At 44.6% G+C, this 23534-nt stretch overlaps 1 protein-coding gene across 3 annotated transcripts in view; it reads left to right on the top strand.

Annotated features, from left to right (window-relative positions):
• Positions 1 to 23534, top strand: part of ESYT2 (extended synaptotagmin 2) — a 78779-nt gene that overhangs the window by 13105 nt on the left and 42140 nt on the right. For all 3 annotated transcript variants that reach the window (XM_044246937.1, XM_044246936.1, XM_044246935.1), the window contains exons 2-6: positions 12343 to 12384; positions 13279 to 13413; positions 16752 to 16828; positions 20494 to 20566; positions 20811 to 20900. In XM_044246937.1, the coding sequence (XP_044102872.1) occupies positions 12343 to 12384; positions 13279 to 13413; positions 16752 to 16828; positions 20494 to 20566; positions 20811 to 20900 (417 nt within the window). The remainder of the gene's footprint in view (positions 1 to 12342; positions 12385 to 13278; positions 13414 to 16751; positions 16829 to 20493; positions 20567 to 20810; positions 20901 to 23534) is intronic.

Below are 23534 nucleotides of genomic sequence, written 5' to 3'. Positions count from 1 at the left end.
AGGTAACATACAATGTAATACTAGCATCAGGTGCTCATCACCACCAGTGCCCTCTTAAATCCCTGTCACCTGTTTAACCCATGACCCCACCCACGTCCACCTCTGGTATCCTCAGTTTGTTCGCTATAGTTAAGAGTCTGTTTCTTGGTTTTCCTCTTTTCATCCCCGCCATATTCATTTGTTTTGTTTCTTAAATTCCACATGAGTGAGAGCATACAGCATTTGTCTTTCTCTAATTTATTTCACTCAGCCTAATACTCTCTAGCCCCATCCACATCATTGCAAATGGCAGGGTTTTGTCCTTTTTATGGCTGAGTAATATTCCATAGTTTATGTGCACCTTTCTCCATTCAGTCGATGGACACTTGGACTCTCTCCATAACTGGGCTGTTGTTGAGAATGCCGCTGTAAACATCGGGGTGCATGTATCCCTTTGAATTACTATTTTTGTATACTTTGGGTAAATACCCAGTAGTGCAATTGCTGGGTAGCTCTGTTCTTAACTTTGAGGAACCTCCATACTATTCACCAGAGTATCTGCACCAGCTTGCATTCCCACCAACAGTGTAGGAGGGTTCCCCTTTCTCCACATCCTCGTCAACATCTGTTTTCTCCTGTGTTGTTGATTTTAGTTATTCTGACAGGTGTGAGGTGATAGTTCATTGTTGTTTTGATTTGTGTTTCCCTGATGATGTGATCTTGAGCATCTTTTCATGTGTCTGTTGGCCATCTGAATGTCTTCTTTGGAAAAATATCTATTCCTGTCTTCTGCCCATGTTTTAATTGGATTATATAGTTTTGGGGTGTTATATCAGATTTTTTATTCTCTCTGCATTTCTCACGCTAGCCCTAGGCAACCACTGATCCTTTTCCTGTCTCTGTAGACTTACCTGTCCTGGACAGTCCATGTAAATAGAGCCAGACAGTGTGTGCTTTTTGTGACTTCGACTACCTGTGTGATACAGAGGTAGATAGATGATAGAAAATGAGAGGGGATAAGTCCTTGATAACGGGTGGACACCATAGCCACCCCCTGGGTTTGAGGGTGCGTTGTAGTTACAAGACCCATTGCGGAAGCTGGGCAAAGTGCACATGGGGCCTTTCAGTGCTTTTTGCAATGCATGTAATTACTTCAAAAGAAAAGATTAGAAATTCCTTTTTTAATTTTTTTTAATTCTTTTTTTTTTTAAGATTTTATTTATTTGACAGCGAGAGATCACAAGTAGGCAGAAAGGCAGGCAGAGAGAGAGAGAGAGGGGGGAGGAGAGGAAGCAGGCTCCCTGCGGAGCAGAGAGCCCGATGCGGGGCTCGATCCCAGGACCCTGGGATCATGACCCGAACCGAAGGCAGAGGCTTTAACCCACTGAGCCATCCAGGCGCCCCAAGATTAGAAATTCTTGAAGATGATCTTGGGATCTAGTTATTGTTTCTGTATTTAGTTATACATAAATAGTGAATAAACTAGTGATCTAATTGTCATCTCTGTATGTAGTGATGCACTTAGAGTAGATAAGCGAGTGGGTTTTCTGGGAAGAATTGGGGAGAGTCAAGGATTTGATCAAGAGATGCACAAAAAACTTGAAGATTTTATTTCTTTCTTGGAGAGAGAGGGAAGGAGAGAGGGAGTGCAAGCAGGAAGGAGAGGGAGAAGCAGGCTCTCTGCTGAGCAAGGAGCCCAGTTCGGGGCTTGACTCCAGGACCCTGGGATCATGACCAGAGCCAAAGGCAGACACTTAACAACTGAGCCATCCAGACACTCCAGGAGATACATCAAAGTTTTTGTGACTTTTTTTCCCCCTGAGATTCCCTATCCTGAATTCTCTTATGGAAAAGAAAGAATGATAGAGGGAGCCAAATCACTGTAACACCAGAACTGAGGGTTTGGATTATTTGGTTTTTTATTTTAGGTATTTCTAGATTCCATGATCACAGTTGATGACAAACAAGCAAAGTGGGGGATTTATCAGAATCTTGGTTTCAAACATCCAGTAAAAATATTATATTTAGGAAAAAGTCCTAATGTTTTCAAGTGCCTGATTATCTGTTGTTCTTTGTTGCCTCCCATTAAAGGAATAAAAAGAGTAAACAGGTAGAGTGCGGCTTTATAAATGTCTTTGACTTCATTCCCGTAATGTTTCGAATATATACTGCCTGTGAAAGAGAGTAAAATTAAGCTCCTAGAAATATGTAAACTTATTTCTCGAAAATGAAAGCCTCACAGTACAATTTCAAACATGAAGTGACTTCTGAGTCCATGTAGATGTTTGCTGTTCCTCTCAGTTCTGTATCGCGGGGGGTTTTGACCCTGACTCCGATGACTGTTGCTGCTGCTGCCTTCAACAGTAGAAAAAAGCTGGATGGATTCCACATGGTGTATAGAACACGTGTGTATAATTCAGCGCTGCAATTACGTATCTATCTTCTGGTCCATTTCAGTCAAAACAAAAGCATTTAAATTAGAATAGTAACATTTGATTTGAATTTAAGACCAGAAACAACCAGAATGTCTTTAATGTTTTAGCGAAAGAGATGAGAAGACATGTTTGCTATTCTTGGACTCATTTTAATTTGTAGGATTGATGTAATTTAAGCCAGAACCTCACCTCTAAATCAAGGTTTGTCACATAACATGTATGACTTCCCTTTAGCGGTTGCAGAAAGAATGTCTAAATGACTTTAGAATTCTGTTAAAATATGCTTTAAGTCTTTGAAAAATACCCATGGATTTGCTTTTATATGTAAGACTTTAAATGAATCTCTTGACATCAGGGTTTTGATGAAGGGCTGTCACATTGTTCTCCTGCGTAGAAGGTAGGAAGTAGCCTCCCTGGACTCTGGCACTGAGATCAGCCCCTGCTTAAGTTCTCCATCATTCCACGCAGGCTCTGGGACTTCAGCCTCCCTCCCCCTCCCAGAATAACCAGATCAACAAATGGCAGGTCTAGCGTGGCAGATACACTGTGGGACATTACGGAAGGTCTCATGGTAAAATGATTCAGACAGCTTGGTTTGTTACAAAAGATGTGCTGGGATAATCCTAGCTTTTTAGTCTTTATTTACTGTTTCCTGGTGTGCAGAAATAGGCAGTGGTCACTCATATAACAGGAGCAACGAATTATTGAAGGTGGACATGCTTTAAACGTCTGTGAGCAGCGTCTGTAAACCCTCCCCTCGCTGCCGCTGCTTGAGCCGGAGCCTCAAGACCATGGAGCTGAGGTCTGCCATGCATGTGGCTTTCCGCTGGGGTTCCAGCCAGCCTTCTTTGGTCAGCAGCCAGTTCTTATTTCAAACAGAGTCTGAGACCACAGAAGAAAGCAGCAAATTTACCCTGTTAGGTCTGTGGTCAGCATGTAAAGAAGTGATGGTGGTCACTACCTTTGGTCTAAGGTAAACACTGGAGGAATATTAGTGCTTCTCAAATTCCCAGGTGAAACTTCTTGTTAATGTAAAAAGCACCTAGGAGAGAATTTTGAAAATGTTTCCCAGTAGGAGAAGACCTTTAAACAGGTGGGTTGTCCAGCATTGTCATCGTATTTTAATGTCTTCATACTGTAGTGTTCTTTTTGGTCTATCAAATCACACGGATGTAAGTAGTCAAAGTCCACGTGAAGCAGAAACAAACTCCTTAGAATGGTACAGCTGTGTGGATTTTGAAGAAAGTTAATTGCTTTATTTACTGCATGAATTAGTTGATTGCCTACTTTTATGTAGCCTAAAAATAGGTAGACCCAGTTATTGTGCGATTTCTTTTTACCCTCCAAGTGACTAACCTCCCCACACTGTTAACATGTTATTAGAGGATTGGTGGGTTCTGAGAGAAACGGCCTTCTCTCATGGTTTTAACCTTGAATACTTCCTTTGTAAAAGTAGCTTTTAGGAGAAAGCATTCCAGTATCTTAGAGGAAATTACTGTATTAAGATTTCTTGACTCCCATTTTTTCCAGTTTGCATACGTACTGAGCCTCTGGGAGTAGGAACGACCGAAATTGGGCATTGTGAAGACAGACAGGTGGTTTCCAGTAACCCTTCTGCGAAATAAATTAAAAAGTTTAAATAAAAAAGATTGGAGGGCAGAAATTTATGTTGCTACCGGTTTTCATCGACATCATTTTCTCACTGATACGTTCAACAGCCAACCTGTCAGCCCAGAGCTCCTCACCGATAGTTTACCAGGAGGTAACGTACACTACAAGGTACTGATGACTTAGGTAAAATTTTTCTAAATCCTTTCGTTTGGAAGTTTGTCCAATGTCAGTATTTAATACTTCCCCTAATGCCTTTTTCCCATCATAATTATGTAATATGAAGAAATGTGATTTTTTTTTCCTCCAGGTCCCACGCAGAAGTCCCCAGGTCCCCTCCACATTATCTCAGCAGGCCGTACATATGTGGTTATCTTTGTCAGGATTGGAAAGCACGGAGAATTTTAGGTGTCCGCTTGCTCCAAGATCAGGGGAGAGAGAACAGTTCTGACACACACGTGCGCTGGTGTCCCACACTTCCACCTCTGTAGTGGTTCCAAATCCTGGGTTCTCCACAGTCCTGTACACCAGAACCTTGGACTCCCTTTGGTTGATTTGTGAATTAACCAAAATTTTTCTGGGTAATTTTAACTTGCAAGTTATTTTCCATTTGCATTGATTTTTAAATTAATCAGTATGCAGACAAGACAATATTAAACATTTGATTTTTAAAGATTTTATTTATTTATTTGACAGACAGAGATCACAAGTAGGCAGAGAGGCAGCCAGAGAGAGAGGAGGGTAGCAGGCTGCCGGCTGAGCAGAGAGCCCGATACGGGGCTCGATCCCAGGACCCTGGGATCATGACCTGAGCCGAAGGCAGGCTTAACCCACTGAGCCCCCCAGGTGCCCCAAACATGTGAAGATTTTTAGTTAGTATCTCCCCAGCTTGTGAACTGTTTGAATGCAGCTCAGGTCTGTTTATATAAACCTGCCGTGTACTTCAGGCAAAGGTGTGTAGGCATCGCATGTTTTCTTAGAACCTGTCTCCTATTCTTGCTTTGTTTGTTCTTATTTTTGAGGGAGTTAATTATAGATAAGGAAATACAACTCCTCTTTCGGTCTTTTCTTGGTAGACTTGAGTAGAACTCATTGTGTGGTGTAGGATGGTTGATGTTTCAGGCTTGCCAGAGTGTGGGAGACTCCCTGCTGCCGAGGTAGGGCCTGCTTGGACTTGTGCTGGTTGGGACCTCTCCCGTGTCCCAAAGGCACACTCAGAACAGCCATACCGGAGGGATTGAATTCCTTTTTCTTTCCCCCAAAGTAGTGAAAGAATTCTTTCACTGGAACCAGTCATTGCTCCAAGTAAAAATTTCGTGAGTTTTTTGGTAGTGGGTGTATTTTTGCTGTTGGTTTTTATTTGTTTGTGTTTGAGATAGTGCCTAAAGGGTGATGCAGAGGGGAGCTAAGCTCAGATCTCCCTTGGGTTGAGAAAGAATGTGATTAGGTGAACCTGATGAACTTAATTGGCCAGTTTCCTGTTGGAAGTTCAGTGACATTTGGTTTCCGGAATGATCGTTTTATTCATTTATCTTTTTAATTTTACTTTAAAATATTACATCAGTAATGCTTCAGGTGCCATAGATAATGTTTCTTCGTATTTTCCCAGGCAGTGATTACCATATTTTAGATTTTTTTTCCCAATTTATTTATTTTCAGAAAAACAGTATTCATTATTTTTTCACCACACCCAGTGCTCCATGCAAGCTGTGCCCTCTATAATACCCACCACCTGGTACCCCAACCTCCCACCCCCCCCCGCCACTTTTTTTAAAAGATGCTGTGTTGTCTTCCTTGTTTATTTGACAGAGAGTGAGCGAGGGGACCCGTAGGGGGAGGGGCAGGCAGAAAGAGGAGGAGCAGACTCGCCACTGAGCGGGCCCCTGGGATCTTCATGACCTGAGCTGAGTGAGCCACCCAGGTGCCCCTCGTTTTTAGTTATTTTCTGTTGGCTTGTTTGTTTTTAAATAAAGGAAGGACTGTCCACACTCAGTGCACTCCTGTGGGTGGCGGGTGCTCCCTGGGGCCCACTCAAGTGCCGAGTGTTCACGTTGCCTTCAGGGGGTGCTGCCGGAAGGAGAAACACAGCCCTTTTATTTCACTTCAGTTTTAAGCATTAGCCCTTATTATTTTTAATGTTCAGAAATGGGGAAAATGATTAGAAAAGTTTGGCTGTGCTCCAACTTGCAGAACCCCTTGTGTTTCAGCAGGTGTACAGGGAGGGCGTTGGAACCCTCGAGTCTGGGCCTCCTCCCTCCGGCTTGCTCCCTCGTGTCCTTGAACAAATGAGTCTTGCTCTGCGAGTCTGCTTCATGACCTGTTAGATGGGGCCACTCGTTGTTCAAAGTGTTCTGAGGATTAAACAAGAGACTGTGTGTTCCCGGCATACAATTAATGTTCTGTCTTTGTGTATTTAGTTTAATTTTTTTTAACAAAATAACTTCAGTAATAATATCAACATCATATTAGAATCCGAAATATGCCTTTGTTCTTTTTTAAAGATAAGATTAAAAAGAGATTTCTTGTGTAGTGTCGACTTTTAAATATAATGAAAATGTAAGTTATCATACAATGGTTCTTTTTAGTTGGTAGAGAAAATATAAATAATAAATATGAGAACTTGTTTTTTTAATTGGACCTATAAAGAAGATTTAAGTAGTTTTATGCTTTTTTTTTTAAGTTCAAAGATAAGATTTGAAACCAAATGATACGTGTTCGTGGACTCTTCTGTGATTTAGGAATGTGTTTTCTATTTCCTCTGTATATCCCAGTTTTTATGTTCGATGTTTTTGCTACTTTAAATTCTGTTTGGTGGAACATAAGCAAATGTTTATGAATATGTATTAGTGAGAAGCAGATTTTTTGACTTAGTAAACAGAATTAAAATTTGGTAACAGATTTCCTTCTTCGATTTTGATACATTTTTCTTTGGCACCTTGAACGTAACCCTTTACACATCAGAACCCTTGGAACTGCTGAGTTCTGTGGTGTTCTGCTGTGAGGACAAGGCTTGACCTTCAGTACCAGCCAGTTCACTGGTGTTGCTGGTCTATGGTGCAGAGGCGGTTTTTCCACCTTCCTGTGTCTGGTGGTTTCAGAACAGGTCGGGGGTACTGCGGAAGGTTTTCCCAGAGTGCTGATCTTCTGTCGTTTTTTTAACCGAACACCCCAGCATTGTGACCCGTTGCCTGTAGAATAAAGTCAGCACTCCTTTGCGTGGCATAGAAGACGTATCAGGCTGGTCTTGACCTCTTTTTTCCGTTTCAGCACTCACCGTTCCCCCCCCCCGCCCCGTCTCCAAATCCAGCCGGCATAAATTGCATGTGCCGTTAGTTTTGCTTGAATAGTCTCTTCCTTGCATAGCAAACCCCAACTAATTTTTCCAAACCCGTCTCACGCACTGTGTTCTTCCCCAGTTTCTTACGGACTCTTCCAGGCAACATCAGATCCTCCCCAGGGTCCCCGGTCTTCCTTCATAGACCCGTGGTCACACCTTTCGCACAGTCCACGCCACCAGCTCTGATCTTCCCAAGGAGCGTGTCTGAGTCTGTTGGGGACAGAGCCAGGAGTGACTGTTCACAAAATGGCTGCTTCAGTCTGCTCTTCCACAAGAACAGTCTCCACCCGTGCAGCAGATGAAGCAGTGGCACGGCGACAGAAATACAGTCACAAAACCAGAACCCACACCAGTCAAACTGCGCTTCTGTCCTGCTGCATCACGGTGCGCAGAGAAGCCTTAGTATTACATACGTGTGAATTCTGTAGGCGATTTGTGGGGTTAGTATGTGTTTTGTAGGACAGAAGCAATAGCTTTATAGGGTTACTCTGTCTTTATGACAGGATGAGTAGGAATTTGCTAGCATACTGGCAGACCTAATTTGGAAAATACCAGGGAACTTGGAGAAACCAGATAAAGTTAGAGAAGGCACATGTTTTCATTTTGGAACTTTTTTTTTGCAGTATTCACTTTATTATATTTAATCAGTTAGTTGGAAATGGGATTGCTGGGTCACAGGGTGAATATATGTGGAATTTTATCATTACTACTTAAATATCATAGCCTTTTCCTGCATATGTTAAGTAAAACCAGTCTTCAAATTGCGTTCTTCTTAGTCTTGGGTGAAATGCTGGGTTTGGTAATTGTGCTTTATTGTGAATTGCTGTCGTGCTTGCTGAATTTGCTCTGAGCTGTTTCAGGACTTGTACTTTATTTGACCTCTAGAGTCTAGATAAATAGATCACTGTTAAATGCAAAATTTTCCACTTCTGACGTAGAGCTTCATATAATCGGAGGTGTATAACCTAAGTTCTGAGCTTTACTCTCATGGGAGTCTGTCCTACTGAGAACTTGACAGGTTCCGTGGATTAATGTCTCCACAGCACTTTTCTCGTCCCTCAGTAGCAGAGTGGCCAACAGCAGGGGCAGACAAACCTGATTTTTCCTCCCCACTCTGTCACTTAGTAGCTATTCTGTAAATTCGGGACATTGATGGTTCCTGTTTGTAGATTTGTTGTTGAGAATTAGCTCAGATAGAGATTTAGAAGGAAGAGCTGACTAGGGTTGGGGAGTGAAGGAGAGGCAGTGGTCCTGGTGACTGAGATTTCGGGTTTGCTCGAATGGGTGGATAGTTCGAAATGGTTCAGGTGTGGTGCGGGAGAGAAAATGAACGCAGGGTCCGTATTTGTGACTTGGGAGATGGGAAGTTTCATGGCCTCACAGATAATTTCTTTCTGCTTTGAAGACAAAGATGAGGAGGAGGAGAAAATATGATTTACAAAGTTGTGTTGACATACGTGCACCTCTGCACCAAATGCCTGGGTACAGAGGGCGTGGGTGGCTGTCCTGGGGTGTGCACACTGTTGTCTCCCTTATTAAAAGTCAAGGTCTTTTATCCACACAAAGAAAGAAATGAGCTCAGATAATGTATGTTGATAGCTTATCACAGGACCTGCCACACAGAAAGCAGTACATAATCCCACCCGGCAGTTACCAGTTACTTTTTTACGTCGACGGAGGTACACGTGGGTTTGGAGACTCACTCATCTTTCAGGAACCCAGTCGCAGGGAGATTTTGTTACCTGTTCCTCAGCCATCTAAGGACGGGGTCTTCGGCATCTGCCTTCCCTCACCTTCTGCTCCTCTTTCGTTTGAAAGGCTTTGAAAGGAACTCAGCCTTATCTATCACCTCATTATGTGATCTTAACCTTCTTGGTTTTGTGGACTTTGTGTAAATCTGATGATTTGTCTCTGAATTTGTATACATACAACTTTGTGTTGTGTATGTAGGGACTCCCAGGGAGTATCCTAATCTTTGAGAAGGCCTTAAATTTGAAGTGGGTAGAAAATCTAGATTAGTCAAAGCTTTTTCTCTGTGAGGCACCATACTTAGGTTGCCTAGTTATGGCTTTTAAAATTTAGCAAAAATTCAGTTCTTCAAAGGAACTAAAGAATCTGGAAGAAAAAAAAAGTGAAAACTGCTATCGACACATTTTACCCCTCAGTAGTAGAAGGAAAACCTTTTGCACATAAACTACAGAGAAGCACTTTCTCTGAAGTATTTGGTGTTAATAGATGACTCTCTACCAGTTATTGAAAGGGAACAGACCGCTTACCCCCTGCTCCCTGGAGAAGTATGCAGCCCATCTGTCTGTCCTGTCTTCTGTCGGTCGCTGGGGAAGGTGAGATGGCCGTCTGTAGAGGTGCTGGTGCCTGCCGGACCCCCCAGAGCCTGCCGTGTTCTCAGGAGGGCGGGCGTTCTGGTGCCCATGTGCCTCGTGTGAGGATTCGTGGTGTCACAGACCAGCATCACAGCCAGTAAAGTCCTTGTTTCCTCAGATGGCACCGCAGTTGTTTACTGGGGATAAGGTTTAAATGAACATACACTGTCACTTCATAATATTTGGGAGCAAAGAAAAGATCTGAAAACAGGTTAAACTCATCGTGCTGTAATTTTATTAAAGGACACTTGACATAAGGAATATTTCTTTTTGAAGCAGACCAGCGGTTTAAGGTTGCTAGAACTGAAGCCATGGGCCACCGGTGGGGGCCCCTCTCGCTGACATCTGGCATCGTTCGTGTGTTCTTGCTGTCGTCTGGAACCCCACGTGAGCCTAAGGGTTATCGTGATGTGGGTAGTTGCTATTTTTATTCAGCGTGGAATGATACGGAATTTCCATCTAAGTCCAGTACTGTATCAAGGTTTCACACTCCACATGCCGTTTACCTCGGAGTAGATCCCGAGCAATTCACGGTAATTGCAGTAGTCGTCTAAGTGGCCACAAACCCAGGTGTCTCTGAGAACGCAGGGCGCACGAGGACTCGGGCGTCCCGTTACGAGGCTGGGTGTTGAGCCTTCTGTCTGCTCCGAGCCGCGTGTCTTTCGAGCATGTCTCTCGGGACAGTTCATTCCGCCGCACAAGTGTGTAGCGCACTGGGCGAGAGGGAGCCGCTGGGGAGCCTCAGCAGAGTGGTGTGTGACAGATGCAGGTTTCTGGAGAGAACCTGAGTGTGACAGCCGCGTGGCTGAGGAGGGACCGTCATGGCGGGAGGCTCGGGCAGTGGTCTGTGGTGGAGGTGAGCTGCCTGTGAGGGAGGGGAGGTTAAGAAAAAGGTAACCAGCAAGTCAAGACTGCATTTCTGTGCAGAGGAAACCGTGACTGTTTGGTTGAATCTGGTAAAGACCAGACTGGGGGGGGGGTGAGTCGGAGAAAATCTGATTTGAAGCAGGTCTTTGATCTCCCGTTTGAGACCCGCATAGGAGTTTATGGCCCTGAGTGAGCTAACGAAGCGTGGCTCCTGTGTCCCCGCGTTCTAGAGCCAGATGCTGTGTGGCTGGGAAGCCGGGCAAGGCCTCCCAGGCACGGGAGTGTCCGCAGTCACGGCATCACCAGAAAAGGCAAGCCTGCGAGAGAGTCCTCGACCCCGCTGCCGACTCTGAAATGACAGCAGAAACGCACCTTCGGTGAAGTTCTGACCTGTCTCCGAGTAGGTGCTCGGCTTGTGCTTTTGGTCCTTCCTTGGCCACCGGGGCCGGTCGGACACAGAGGGGCACGGCAGCGGGGAGACAGCCTCACGATCAGTTGCTGCCGGGAGCACAGCCGAGCACCTGCTTTCGAAGAGCTGGTACCCTGGGGCGGCCCCACCGCGTTCCTGGAGGGACGCGGGGTACAGGGCCGCCGCGCGTGCTTCGGTCCGCGTCCTCGTGCGGCCGGCGTCCCGGGCCCCGGATGTCTCGAGCTCTCGGCTGGAAGTCCAGTTCCAGTCGGGCCCAGCAGGCCTCTCCACAGCAACAAGCCCTCTGAACTTAAGCAGTGTCTGCTAGCCGGGCTCGTCCCCAAGTCTTTGCCTTCTCGAGTAGTGTCCTTCCCAGCTCTTACGCCTTTTCCTTAATTCTGGAAGGTTGCCGTCCCTTGGCTTTGGTCCCAGAGTGCATCCGAGCTGGCTGACTCCGAAACCATTCCGGTTCCCTCCAGCCCGCGCTCATGGTTCAGGCATACTGCACCGGTGATGTGAAGGAGTGGGCCGGCCAGGTCACAGAGCGGCGGGAGGGACCCGCTGCGGCCCCTCTCCTGGAGCAGTGGGGCTGACACAGGTTGCGGGGACAGGCGCCTCCGGCCGGGAACCGGCGGCTGCTGCCCGTGTGTTCCTCAGGGCCAAGCTTGAGAGGTGGACCTGGTTCTTCGTGAACCATCTGCTCGGGAGCTCCCCTGCCCCCGTGATCTCCCCCGACCAGCTCCTCTCAGCCAGAACGTGGGGCCGGGGGCTTGTCTTTCACCGGCTGCTCCTGTGTTAGCGAGGACAGTGAGGGTGGCAGTTCCAGAAATCAGAACAGTTCCCAGACCACACCTCAGTCGCCCTTAAGAAGCTGCCTGTGACCCGTTGTACACGTAAGCCAGGAATGTGCTTTTCAGAACCTTAGTGCGGCCGGCCATGGAGGGAGTACCTAGCATTCCTCAGAGAGCGCCCGGCCCCGAACAGCTGTGGCCTTCCTCTCTCAGCAAGGACGCGCTCACAGCGGAGGACTCTTCCCCAAGTCCCCGATGCCAGCGGGCGTCCCTCCGGACCTGAGAGATGCAGAGAAGGGACTGTCTTGCTGGTTGTCACCAGGCTTTCCCGCCTCAAAGTGGTGTTGGGACCTAAAGAGCCGGAGGGCACACGTTTCCGTCTCCTCAGAAGCCCTCGTGCAAAGCTTCAGAGCCCGTGTTGTCAGGAAGCGTTTAGGGAAACCGTATGCGTACGACACGTGTATCAGACAGCCTGTGTGACGTTCCGTGTGCAGTTGCTGGGGGTCCGTCAGTCATGTGTATGTTTTTCTCTTAGGTTCATTTTCCAGACACTGAACGAGCAGAATGGCTAAATAAGGTAAGAGTAGAATATACTAAATACCACATTGTCAGTGGGAATGAGGGAACGAGATGCCATCTTTCCATTTTGGGGAATTTGCATGTTGACAGTGTGTGAACTCATTTGGACTTAGTGGACTGGCTCCTGCTATCAAAAAAACAGTCATTAAAAAAAAAAAACAAAAAACAAAAAAAAACAGAGTCATAACTGATCTGTTACTTTTTAGATGGTGAAAACTGTGTCTTTAACATGAAAAAATTAATGATATTTTTGTAGTTGTGTATTTGGCCCTGTGTCTACTTCACTCATTGGCTAGTGCTCAAGTCTATTTTATAATTATAAGCAGAATTTTTGAAAATGTTATGAAAAGGGAGATAATTCCAAGAAACCTAGTAATAGATGAATAATCCTTTTTAAAGTTATTTATTTTTTTAAGATCATATACTTTGAAGTAGATGTTTTCCCCCCATATTTTATATATCCTTATAGATTCATGATTGCCTTACAGCACCAGAAGTTAGTCCATCATTAAAGAAAGCTCATTAATGTTTATTAAGATCTAGACAGTTTTAGGTTTTTAGAAACAAGCTGAAACCACAGGGTTTTCTGATTTTTTTTCCCTAAGCAACTTTAAATGTGAGGACAGGCTTAAATGGAATGCTTAACCAGAATAATTTCTGCAACATATTAGTTAATCTGTAGTATATTGTTGTAGCACATCCTTGAAATTCAGATCATGTTCATTTTGCATAACAAATGAGACACATACCCCCCTTAAATTTTCAAAAATTCTGGTAAACTATAGAGGTGTAATTTTTCATGATGACGTAAGTACATTATGACATGTTGGTACATAGTACATTACTGTGTATTAGAGCATTTTGTTTGACATGAGTTCTTTCTTCTTTACAGACTGTAAAACATATGTGGCCTTTCATCTGCCAGTTTATAGAGAAGTTGTTTCGAGAAACTATAGAGCCAGCTGTGCGGGGAGCAAACACCCACCTTAGCACTTTCAGTTTCACGAAAGTTGACGTGGGTCAGCAGGTCAGTTTCTTCTTAAACATCATTGGTGCATGTGGTAAAATTGGTGTGAAGACTTTAAAAAATATATGAAACGACTTCACGTTACTTTCTCGAGAAAAAATTGCTGCTGGGGAGGGTCTAGCAGGCTGTCTCTGCAGCTGGTCCCAGTTCTGCCTCCTGGGGATCACCCTCCCCTTGTCTGTCCCCTTGTGTGTTACACTCTGTGTTCCCCTGTGGTCTTCGGCCCATTCGGTTTCCCGGTTGGTTTCTTTCAGTTACCAGCCTGTCTTTCTACCCCTGCATCCTTCTGTCAGAATTTTCCTTTGTACAGTTTTTCACAGTCTGTCTAGTTGGGGTTTGATATGTGAATCCATACTGAAAGTTTAATGACTGACAACAAACTTAAAGGCATTTACCCCTTAAGATGTGTAAATACAATAATTCAGGATTCCAGTGCTGGGCTTACAGAATTATATTAATTATGTAAATGAAGGGAAAGATAGATTTTGTTATTAGAATCATACACAAATACATCTAATTCCTAATATTCCTTCTAGTGAAAGCCTCAAGACAGCATGTAAATTAGTCGATCATGGCTAGCTGCTTTTTCTAAGTCCCTGTTTACAGCGATTAGCAACAGTTCGGGGTAACATTGTTTTTAATTGAGGTATAATTGGCATATGACACTGTGTTACTTTCCAGGGTAACATTGTTTTGTCTGCCTAATGAAAATTAAGAATTCAGTAGCAATTTAAATACACCTACACAGTTGACACACATTTTGTGCGCACGCACAGTAGGGCGACGCAGCACACCTTCACCGGCTGCTGCAGGTCACATGTTGCTTCAGACCAGCAGGGTTTTCATATGCGGCCACGGGGCGTCTGACTCGGTCGCTGTTGGGTCTGCGCCCGCAGGCTCATTCCCACCGTGGGCTCCCAGAGCGCGCCATCTTACCTGCGGTTCCTCAAAACCCAGGGTCTCCGCTGCGGGCACATGTGTTGTACTTAGTCATTTTTCCTCTTGGCTGTGAGGTTTCCAGATACGTTAGGAGCCTGGGGTCTGATCATCCTGTTGTTCAAGCACATAAGGGCCTGCACAGGACGCCTGTGTACTTGACCTTCTCTGACCTAAAATGATAACAAATAGGAAAACACAATCACAAGGTAGAACGCTGTGTGAGCATGAAGCAGAGGTGAAAAACTCAGGTGCTACATATTTCAGTCCTTGACAGCCCATAAAGTCTTTGAGGCTCATTCTTCTCTGCCCCACCCCCATTTCTTTTATAATCATTTAAAAATGTAAAAACCTTTCTTAGCCAAAGGCCAAGTTGAACCTGCAGGCCATGGTTTGTGGTCCCTGAATGTAAGGTGATATGCTTGTGTTTGTGGAGATTAGAATTCTAACCCCAGCTGGATTTGTTTTAGGGGGAATTATGTTCACTTGGTATTACACGCTCTTTAAGTTTGATACTAAGATAATCCTTGGAGAACAGGAAGAATTTTAAGAGTAGTGCTCACTCGGTACAGGTGGCTTGACATCATCAACTGCACTGCTGTCTTACAAGTACAGGCGATCTCGGGCTATCTGAGGAAGGAACAACCTAGCAGGACGTGCAGAGCCCCAAGCACAGTTCTTTGTACACACCCAATGTGCTGGCTGAGTCAGCCAGCTGAGTTCTCTTGCCTTTAAGTGTTTGTCCTGTGTTGGGTAAGGCTTAGTCACCTGGAGTGGGCTTGGCCTTGCTCTTTCTCCTAACATCAGATGTCATGTTCTGTGGAGGAAGGGAATATTGTCTAATGCAAACATTTAAGCTAAAGGTCCTAAGCCACCTGTCTCCCATTTTCAGTCATCAACATAGTGATTTGAACTGTATTCTCTGTAATTCATAGTCTGTGCATGTCTGGTGCTAACATCAGGGAAAGCGCCAGGAACCTAGGATAGTAGGTAGTAGATGATAGTAGATAGTAGAAGATGGGGATGCTCAAAGACTTAGAGATTTGTTTTTGGGTTTTTTTTTGGTTTTTTTTGTTTTTTGTTTTTTGTTTTTTAAGATTTTACTTATTTATTTGACAGAGAGAAATCACAAGTAGATGGAGAGGCAGGCAGAGAGAGAGTGAGGGAAGCAGGCTCCCCGCTGAGCAGAGAGCCCGACGCGGGACTCAATCCCAGGACCCTGAGATCATGACCCGAGCCGAAGGCAGCGGCTCAACCCACTGAGCCACCCTTTGTTTTTAAGATTTTATTTATTTGTAAGAAAGAGCACAAGCAGGGGGAGCAGTAGGCAGAGGGAGAAGCAGGCTCCCTGCTGAGCAAGGAGCCGAGGTAGGGCTGGATTCCAAGACCCCAGGATCATGACCTGACCTAAAAGCAGACACTTAACCAACTGAGCCACCCAGGCACGCCCCCCGCCGCCACAAAGACTTAGAGTTTAATCCTACAGCCAGTTGAGGGGTAAGATGTTGGGGCACCTAAGATGTCACAGTAAGCTGTAGTACTCCAAAGGTCAGGAATCCCTTCCACTTGAGTGAGTGATGCTCAGAGGGGAGGTTGAGAACTTTCCTAGAAGCAGTCTCAAAGTGATAAAATGGGAGGTTTTGAAATGGTTACAGCGGGGCCCTTGAGACATGACCGTTACTATGATCTGCCTGTTCTTTTTACAATCATGTCTCTATCATGTATCAGGTTAAATTAAGATTAGATTAGAATTGGGGCGCCTGGGTGGCTCAGTGGGTTGGGCTGCTGCCTTCGGCTCAGGTCATGATCTCGGGATCCTGGGATCGAGTCCCGCATCGGGCTCTCTGCTCAGCGGGGAGCCTGCTTCCCCCTCTCTCTCTCTCTCTCTGCCTGTCTCTCTGCCTGCTTGTGATCTCTCTCTGTCAAATAAATAAATAAAATCTTTAAAAAAAAAAAAAAGATTAGAATTATACCTACAGCCAGTATTTTTCAATCACTGAAAAGCCCCATTTTTGTGAAAATTTTAAGAAATGAAAAATTACAAGTCATAAAGGAAAAAAAAGGAAGTTGTGTTTCAAACCATGTAACAAGTTAAGAGGGAAAGGATCGAAGTAAATTGGAAGAAACAGGGCCACGGGGTTGGGCCTTTAAGCACTCACTGCGCATCAGACGTGCTCCTCCGGTCCTCCTCCTTAGACGCTACTTAGTGTCCACATTCACAGATGGGGCGCTGGACAGTGGAGGCCTACAGACCTGCCCAAAGCGAAACAGCTACTGCACTGAAAGCAGAAGTTTCGTGCCTGTAGCCTGGTGCTAGACTTGTTCTCATCTCTGTGCTGCATTGTAAGGGCGGGTTTTATTTTTTAAGTAAGTATTTTAAAATAAGCTGCCTCTTGTTTCAGCCCCTCAGGATCAATGGTGTTAAGGTATACACTGAAAATGTGGACAAAAGGCAAATAATTTTAGACCTTCAGATTAGGTAAGTTTGTGTGTGTGTGTGTGTTGTTTTTATGTCATAGTTAATGGCCTGTAATGTCATTCAGCTGTACCCATAAAGTGGAAGATAGAAGGAGCATACTTCTTACCTGATGTGTGGTAGAATTTGACTGAATTGTTGAAGACCCAAATTTATCGATTTTCTATGTCTTAATTCCTGATAGCCTAGATAATTGCCAGTCATAAGCATGTTAAATTAAAAATACTGAAACCCTACAAGAAAACTGCAGACCAAGACCCATTATGAACACTGATGCCAAAACCCTTATCAAAATAGTAGCAAACTGAATTCAGCAACATATTAAAAGAACTATACGCCATGACCAAGTGCGATTTACTCCTAGAATGCAAGGATCCTTCAACATATACAAATGAATCCTCACCACGTTAACAGAACAGAAGAGGGAAAAAACACATGATCATTTCAGTTGGTGTAGAAAATGCATTTGTCAGAATTAATTATTTTTCCATGATGAAAACCATCAACAGTCTGGGAACAGAAGAAAACGACTTCAGCATAATAAAAGGCGTATGTGAGGGCGCCTGGCGGGCTCAGAGGAGTGTGCGGCTCTTGATCCCAGGGTCATGAGTTGAAACCCCACGTTGGGTGCAGTGATTACTTAAATAAATTAAAAAGATTAAAGGTATATGTGGGAAGCCCCCAGTAGACATCATACTCAGTGGTGCGAGACTAAGCTCTTGTTCCAAGATTAGGAGCAGGCATGTCCACGTTGACCATTTCCATTTAACGTGGCATTGGAAGTCCTAGCCTGAGCCGCTCGGTAGGAATAGAAAGATAAGTCATCCAAGTTGAAAGGAGGAGGTAGAATTGTCTCTGTTTACATGTGGTATGATCTTATATGTATAAAACCTTAAGGATTCCACAGAAAAACCTTGTAGAACTAACAGGTTCGGCAAAGCAGCAGAATATAAAGTCAGCACACACAAGATCAGTTATGTTCTATGCGCTAACTGTGCACATTCCAAAAATGAAATCAAGAAAATCTCATTTACAATAGAATCAGAAAGATTAAAACTCTTAGGAATTAGCCAAGAAGGTGAAAGATGTGTACAAAGAAACTATGAAACACTGCTGAGAGAAATACAGGAGATGGAAGGCATCCCGTGTTCTTCATTTGGAAGACTTAATGTTACTGCATGTCAGCACTCAAGGTAATCCGTGGAAGCAGCTCGGTCCGTGGAATCACATGTCCAGCTAGCGCTTAATATCTGAAAGTGTAAGAAACCCCTAAAACTCAATAAGAACATACAGCCCGGTTCAGAAATCGACAAAAGGTCCTGAATAGACATTTTTCCAAAGAAGATGTGCAAATGTACAGCAAGCACACGAGAGGGTTCTCCCTCATTGATGCTCCGGGAGACGCAGGTCACAACAGTGAGCTACCACCTGGCCCAGGAGGATGGCTGCTGCCAGGCCGTAGAAGGCAGCAGGTGTTGGCATGGACGTGGAGAAACTGGACCCCTCGTGCGCTGTTGATGACAGTGTGCGACGGTGCGGTTGCTGGTGTTCCTCAAGAAATTAAACAACTAATGAAGACCCAGCAGTTCCACTTCTGGGCCCATAACCAAAAGAACTGAAAACAAAGTTTCAAAGAGTTGCCGTATACCTACACTCAGCGGTTCACAGTCGCTGAAATGTGGAAGCAGCCCAGATGTTCGTCAGCAGAGAACGGGTAAGGAAAATGTGGTCTGGACATGCAGTGGAATTTTAGTCCCTTTAAAAAGAAGAAAAAGGAAATTCTGACCCATGACACAACGTGGATAAACCATGCGGATGTTATGCGGATGTGGTGAGCCTGTCACAACACGACAGACACGGTGTGACCCCCCTTAGACGCGGTCCTTCTAGTGCTCAGACGCCTGGAGAGAGACATTGGGCTGCTGGGCTCCAGGGCCCGGGGGAGGGGAAATGGTAAGTGGTTCCCTGGGGACAGAGTTTCCGTTTTGTAAGATGGACGAGTCCTGAAGACGGCGGTGGCGCTGGTCACACAAGGTGAATGTGCCCGACGCGCCTGCGCTACACGCTTCGAGATAAGCCACATGGTCCACTTCACGTTCTTTGTATTTTACCACAAGAAAAAGTAATTGGGAAAAAGACGAGCTGACAGTCTGCCCGGTACCACAGCCGGCAGATAAAGGTGGTTTTGTTGAGTTCTTGTCCTCTTTCTCTGTGAGCCTGCTCACGGCTCCCTGCATCCCCGTGAGGCCTCGCCACACGGCTGCGGAAGGGCAGCCGCTAACGTGCGTCCACTGACAGACCCAGTCCGGGGTTTTGTTTCTCACCTTGACGAAGGATCATTGTGTTTTGTAGTGTTGTCTTTGAGTTTCTGAAGGCTATGAAGGTAGTCCTTGTACAGGGTTGGCACTGATTACCTTTACTTTCAAAAGAAGCATTGACTGCCTCCGAGGACCTGCTGGGAAAAGCTGCGTCTCTAAAATACCAGAACCGACTGTGAGCACTGTTGTCATCGTGGGATAGAAGGAAGCCCGACTGTGTCTTCCTCAGCTGTATCCTGGGACTGTCCCCGGGTCTGATAACGAGCTTCCTGAGGGTAGAAACTGTGTTCTCTTGTTCTGGCACCGAGGGAGGATTTCATACACATTTATTAAATAAACCTGTGAGTGAATCAGTTAATGGATGCCATGGTGAAGACGCAGTCTGGCTTTCCTGGTTTTAGCAGTCAGAACAACATACGCAGATGATGCTGCTCAGATATTTATGTCTCTAAAGAAAACCTGTATTCTCCTTTCTGTGTTCTAGACTGGGACTTTAGGTTATTGGTAGAGACAGGGAAGGCAGATATTAGGAAATACAATGATCAGGTCTTGGGGTAAAGAAGAGGAAAGTTTTGAGATGGTTTTTTAATAAGTGATTTTACCAGCTAGATCCAGCATTATGCACAGTGAGAAGAATCTGCAGGTGCTGACTTGAACACCAGGACATAAATATTGGAAGAATTCATCCCAGATGCCTTTCATTAGTGTCGTACCTGTGTGCTTTCCAGCATCCATCACACCGGCCCCAGATGTGCTCAGGCTGGAGCATGACGTGCTGCTTCCGAGGGCGGGAGTCGGATCGCAGAGATCCTGCACAGAACATAGATGAAGCTTCAAGCTCACCTTTCGATGCAAGCCTGACGTTCCGCATCGTACTAATTCTTGTTTCGTACTAATGATTGAAATGACTTAGTCACTGAGTAAAATTGGTGCCCCGAAGAGACGCATCACTTCTAACCTTTGATGTCACAGAGCCCTGGAGAACTGCTGTTAGTTTTCTCATGGTCGGGGAGCATGGGTGCGAAATTTACTTCTGGCGAGACATAATCTAAGCTTTTTTTTTTTTTTTTTAATGTTTTAAACAAACACAGTTGTTTGAGAAACAGATGAAAACTGTAGTCCAGCAGGAGACTGATCCAGAAGTTGCAGGTTGGGAAGTGACCTGTGTGATTGGTGTGGCCGTATCAACTCTACTAGCAGGGACATCTGTGATCTGGGCAGTAAACACTCGGACATGGGCCTCACGTTACAGTGCAGGCTGGTTTTGGTTTTGCTGTCATTTTACTCAGATTATATGCCTTGCGGGTCTGTGGTGATTAAGAGACAGTAATACAGAACTTTGTCTGCTAGTTTTGTAGGAAACTGTGAGATTGACTTGGAGATCAAGCGGTATTTTTGTAGAGCTGGTGTGCAAAGTATACAGGTAAGGTTTTAAAAGTTTCATAGTCTTCTAAAATTCTCTATGCTCCATTCAAAAAAAAAAGTCAAGTATTTATTAACTCAGAATTTCTTTGAAGTTAAGTTTTCTGTTTGTAGGTTATACTTGAGAGAAACATGAAGTCATGCTGAGAAGTCACTAAGATGATCATGTATCCTCCTTCTTGCGTCAGTAAATGGCCTGTGGAATTGTCTTCTGTGACATGTTTTGGTTTCCCATTTGAATTTAGATTCATGGTACAATGCGGGTGATCCTGGAACCGTTGATTGGAGACATGCCCCTAGTGGGAGCCTTGTCTATCTTCTTCCTTAGGAAACCAGTAAGTCAACATTAATTTCATGTTCTCGTTAACTGACAGAGATACGTAGAGAAGCGTCCTCTCACAGTCCCTTTTCTAATACGTGAATCCTTGGAGTGTTTTTACACTTCTTTATGCTCAGCGGAGGGCTTCATCTCTGATCTGTGCAAGTCACAGAACCGGTCAGCCAGGGAGCCCACGCGGACAAAGTTGCTGTCGTAAATCTCACAACCCCGCCAGCAAAGGTGGCGATCGTTGACAAGCAGAGCCTTTCTGGTGTGGTATGTTTAATGAACTACACAGTAGATGATTTTTAAGACATTAAGGTGTTTGGTTTGGTTTGGATTGAACTATGGGTTTTTTGGGGGGGTTTTTTGTTTGTTTGTTTGTTTGTTTTTTCTTCAAGTACACTACACCAAATGCGGAGCCCAGTGTGGGGTTGGGACTCAAGACTGACTGCCCCACCCAGGCACACCTACTGACATTGGATAAACCGTAGTAATCGTCACTTCACGTTGTTGGCATGTATACCCCACACGCACATATGTGGAAGAGATACATGTATATCCCACATTTTATTACAAGTAGCCAGTACTTACTAGTCATTATTAGCTCAAAGTAAGACAGCAAAAATGTCGTTCCTGCCTAAGTGACCCCTCCTCTCACCCCCTCCCCTCCCTTTGACTCTTCCTGAGGCTCCTCCCCCTCACCAGGGCGGCTCCTTCCCTACAGGGATCCTCCTCCTGTGGACTCCTGCAGCCTCTGACCGGTTTCCTGCCTTGGCTCTGTCGTCAGTGCACTTGACCACTAGGGTCAGCTTCCCAAGGTGTGAACTGACCCACTCGGGAGCATCTCTCCCTGGCAGACAGTCCTCATGGTCTAGGTGGGGTCTCTCTCCAGCCTTGGTTCCTGGCACTGCCCCTGGGGAGCGTCCCCATTTCCAGCCACAGGGAGGAAGCACAATCCAAGGACGGTCGCCTCGCCTCCCTTTGTCGTTCCCTACTCCCAGAGCACTGTTTTTGTCCCATTGAGTAATCCCTTCCAAAGACCCAGGCCATCCGCTTTCGCCCTAGTCCCCTTGCTGCCTTCCTGTCCTGTGCGCCTTGGCACACTGCTCATGAGCTTCTTGAAAGCCACAGCCATGCCCGTCTCCGTACAGTTCGGTGAGTGTCCGATGGAGGAATTGACCGGTTTCTCGGTTACCTTTCCGTGATTCACCATTTTTATAACTTCTCTGAGTCCTTTCTGGAGTTGTCATTAACAGGATGTATCATTCAAACAGGAATATTAATTTTTACAGTTTTGTAAAGAACTTAATGCAAACTATTATTGTTGGGTTTTTTTTTTAATATGTGTTTATTTTAGACCAAAGTACAAATGGCATTTTTTCTGTGTAAAAACGCAAGAATTTAAGTGTCCCCACTTCCTTACCACCAGAAGTACTACTGATTTGCTTCTTATTGCTTAAATAACAGGCTAATTTTGAATGTGTTTTGACTACATAAAACACTAAAATTAAAGGAATTAAGGAATCTCTGTGTTAAAATTTAATTCATTAAAATTTTGAGAAATGAAGAGTTCCATAAAATATATAAAATTCAGGGGCGCCTGGGTGGCTCAGTGGGTTAAGCCTCTGCCTTCAGTTCCAGACATGATCCCGGGGTCCTGGGATCGAGCCGCGCATCCGGTTCTCTGCTCAGCAGGGAGCCTGCTTCCCTTCCTCTCTCTCTGCCTGCCTCTCTGCCTACTCGTGGTCTCTCTGTTAAATAAATAAAATCTTTAAAAAAAAAAATCCTCTCTTTAAAAAAAAAAAAGATTTAAAATCCATGTTTCTTTTTCCACATACCAGTTGTTTAAAAGCCATCATATGGTTAAGAAACTTCCTTCATTAATGAGTATAAAAAACTAATCTTTAGTAGATAGCTACGTATTTTTGATTTACAGGAATTTTTAACAACTAAAGACCTTTTTTCAGTTCAAAAAATAATGAAATCCAAATCTTTAAATCTCCCTCAGTACTTAGTAGAACTCTTCCTTAGGTTGGATCTTCCACAGGTATATTCACTTTAAAAATAATGGGCGCCTGGGTGACTCAGTTATTAGGCATCTCCCTTCAGCTCAGGTCATGATCTCAGGGTCCTGGGATCGAGCCCCCGCATCACGCTCCCTGCTCAGTGGGAGACCTGCTTCTCCCTCTCCCCTGCGCCCTCCCCCAACTTGTGTTCCCTCTCTCCTGTCTCTGTCAAATAAATAAATAAAATCTTTTTTAAAAAATTGTAATGTAACTTCCAAACAAAATCTTAGTGTCAGAAATGGATGAGGCTGTGAAAAGTTCAGGATCATTCATTTCCTTATATGGTGAGAAATGTTGCCAAACATACACTTTGGAGAGAAGGGAATTTTTTTTCCCCCAGTTATTTTTGACTGGAAAATATGAGAACAGAACTCGCTTCTGGTTGCCAAGTAATTCTTCCTCATCCTAAGGAAAAATACAGCTACAAAGATTTGGGGGTTTTGGCTATCCAGATGATTTAGGAGAATACTGCCAGAGAGTCTTTTGAAACCTTTGCACATTTTTATTCTTGTTCGTTTGTTTCAGTTATTTCTGATAGTGTGCTACTTGTTTAAAAAAACAACAACAACTAAGAATTTCTA

Source organism: Neovison vison, chromosome 4 (genome assembly GCF_020171115.1).
Source record: "Neovison vison isolate M4711 chromosome 4, ASM_NN_V1, whole genome shotgun sequence".
Classification (NCBI taxonomy): Eukaryota; Metazoa; Chordata; class Mammalia; order Carnivora; family Mustelidae; genus Neogale; species Neogale vison.
Note: the sequence above shows the minus strand (reverse complement) of the source record. Positions and strands in the feature narration are given on the sequence as shown.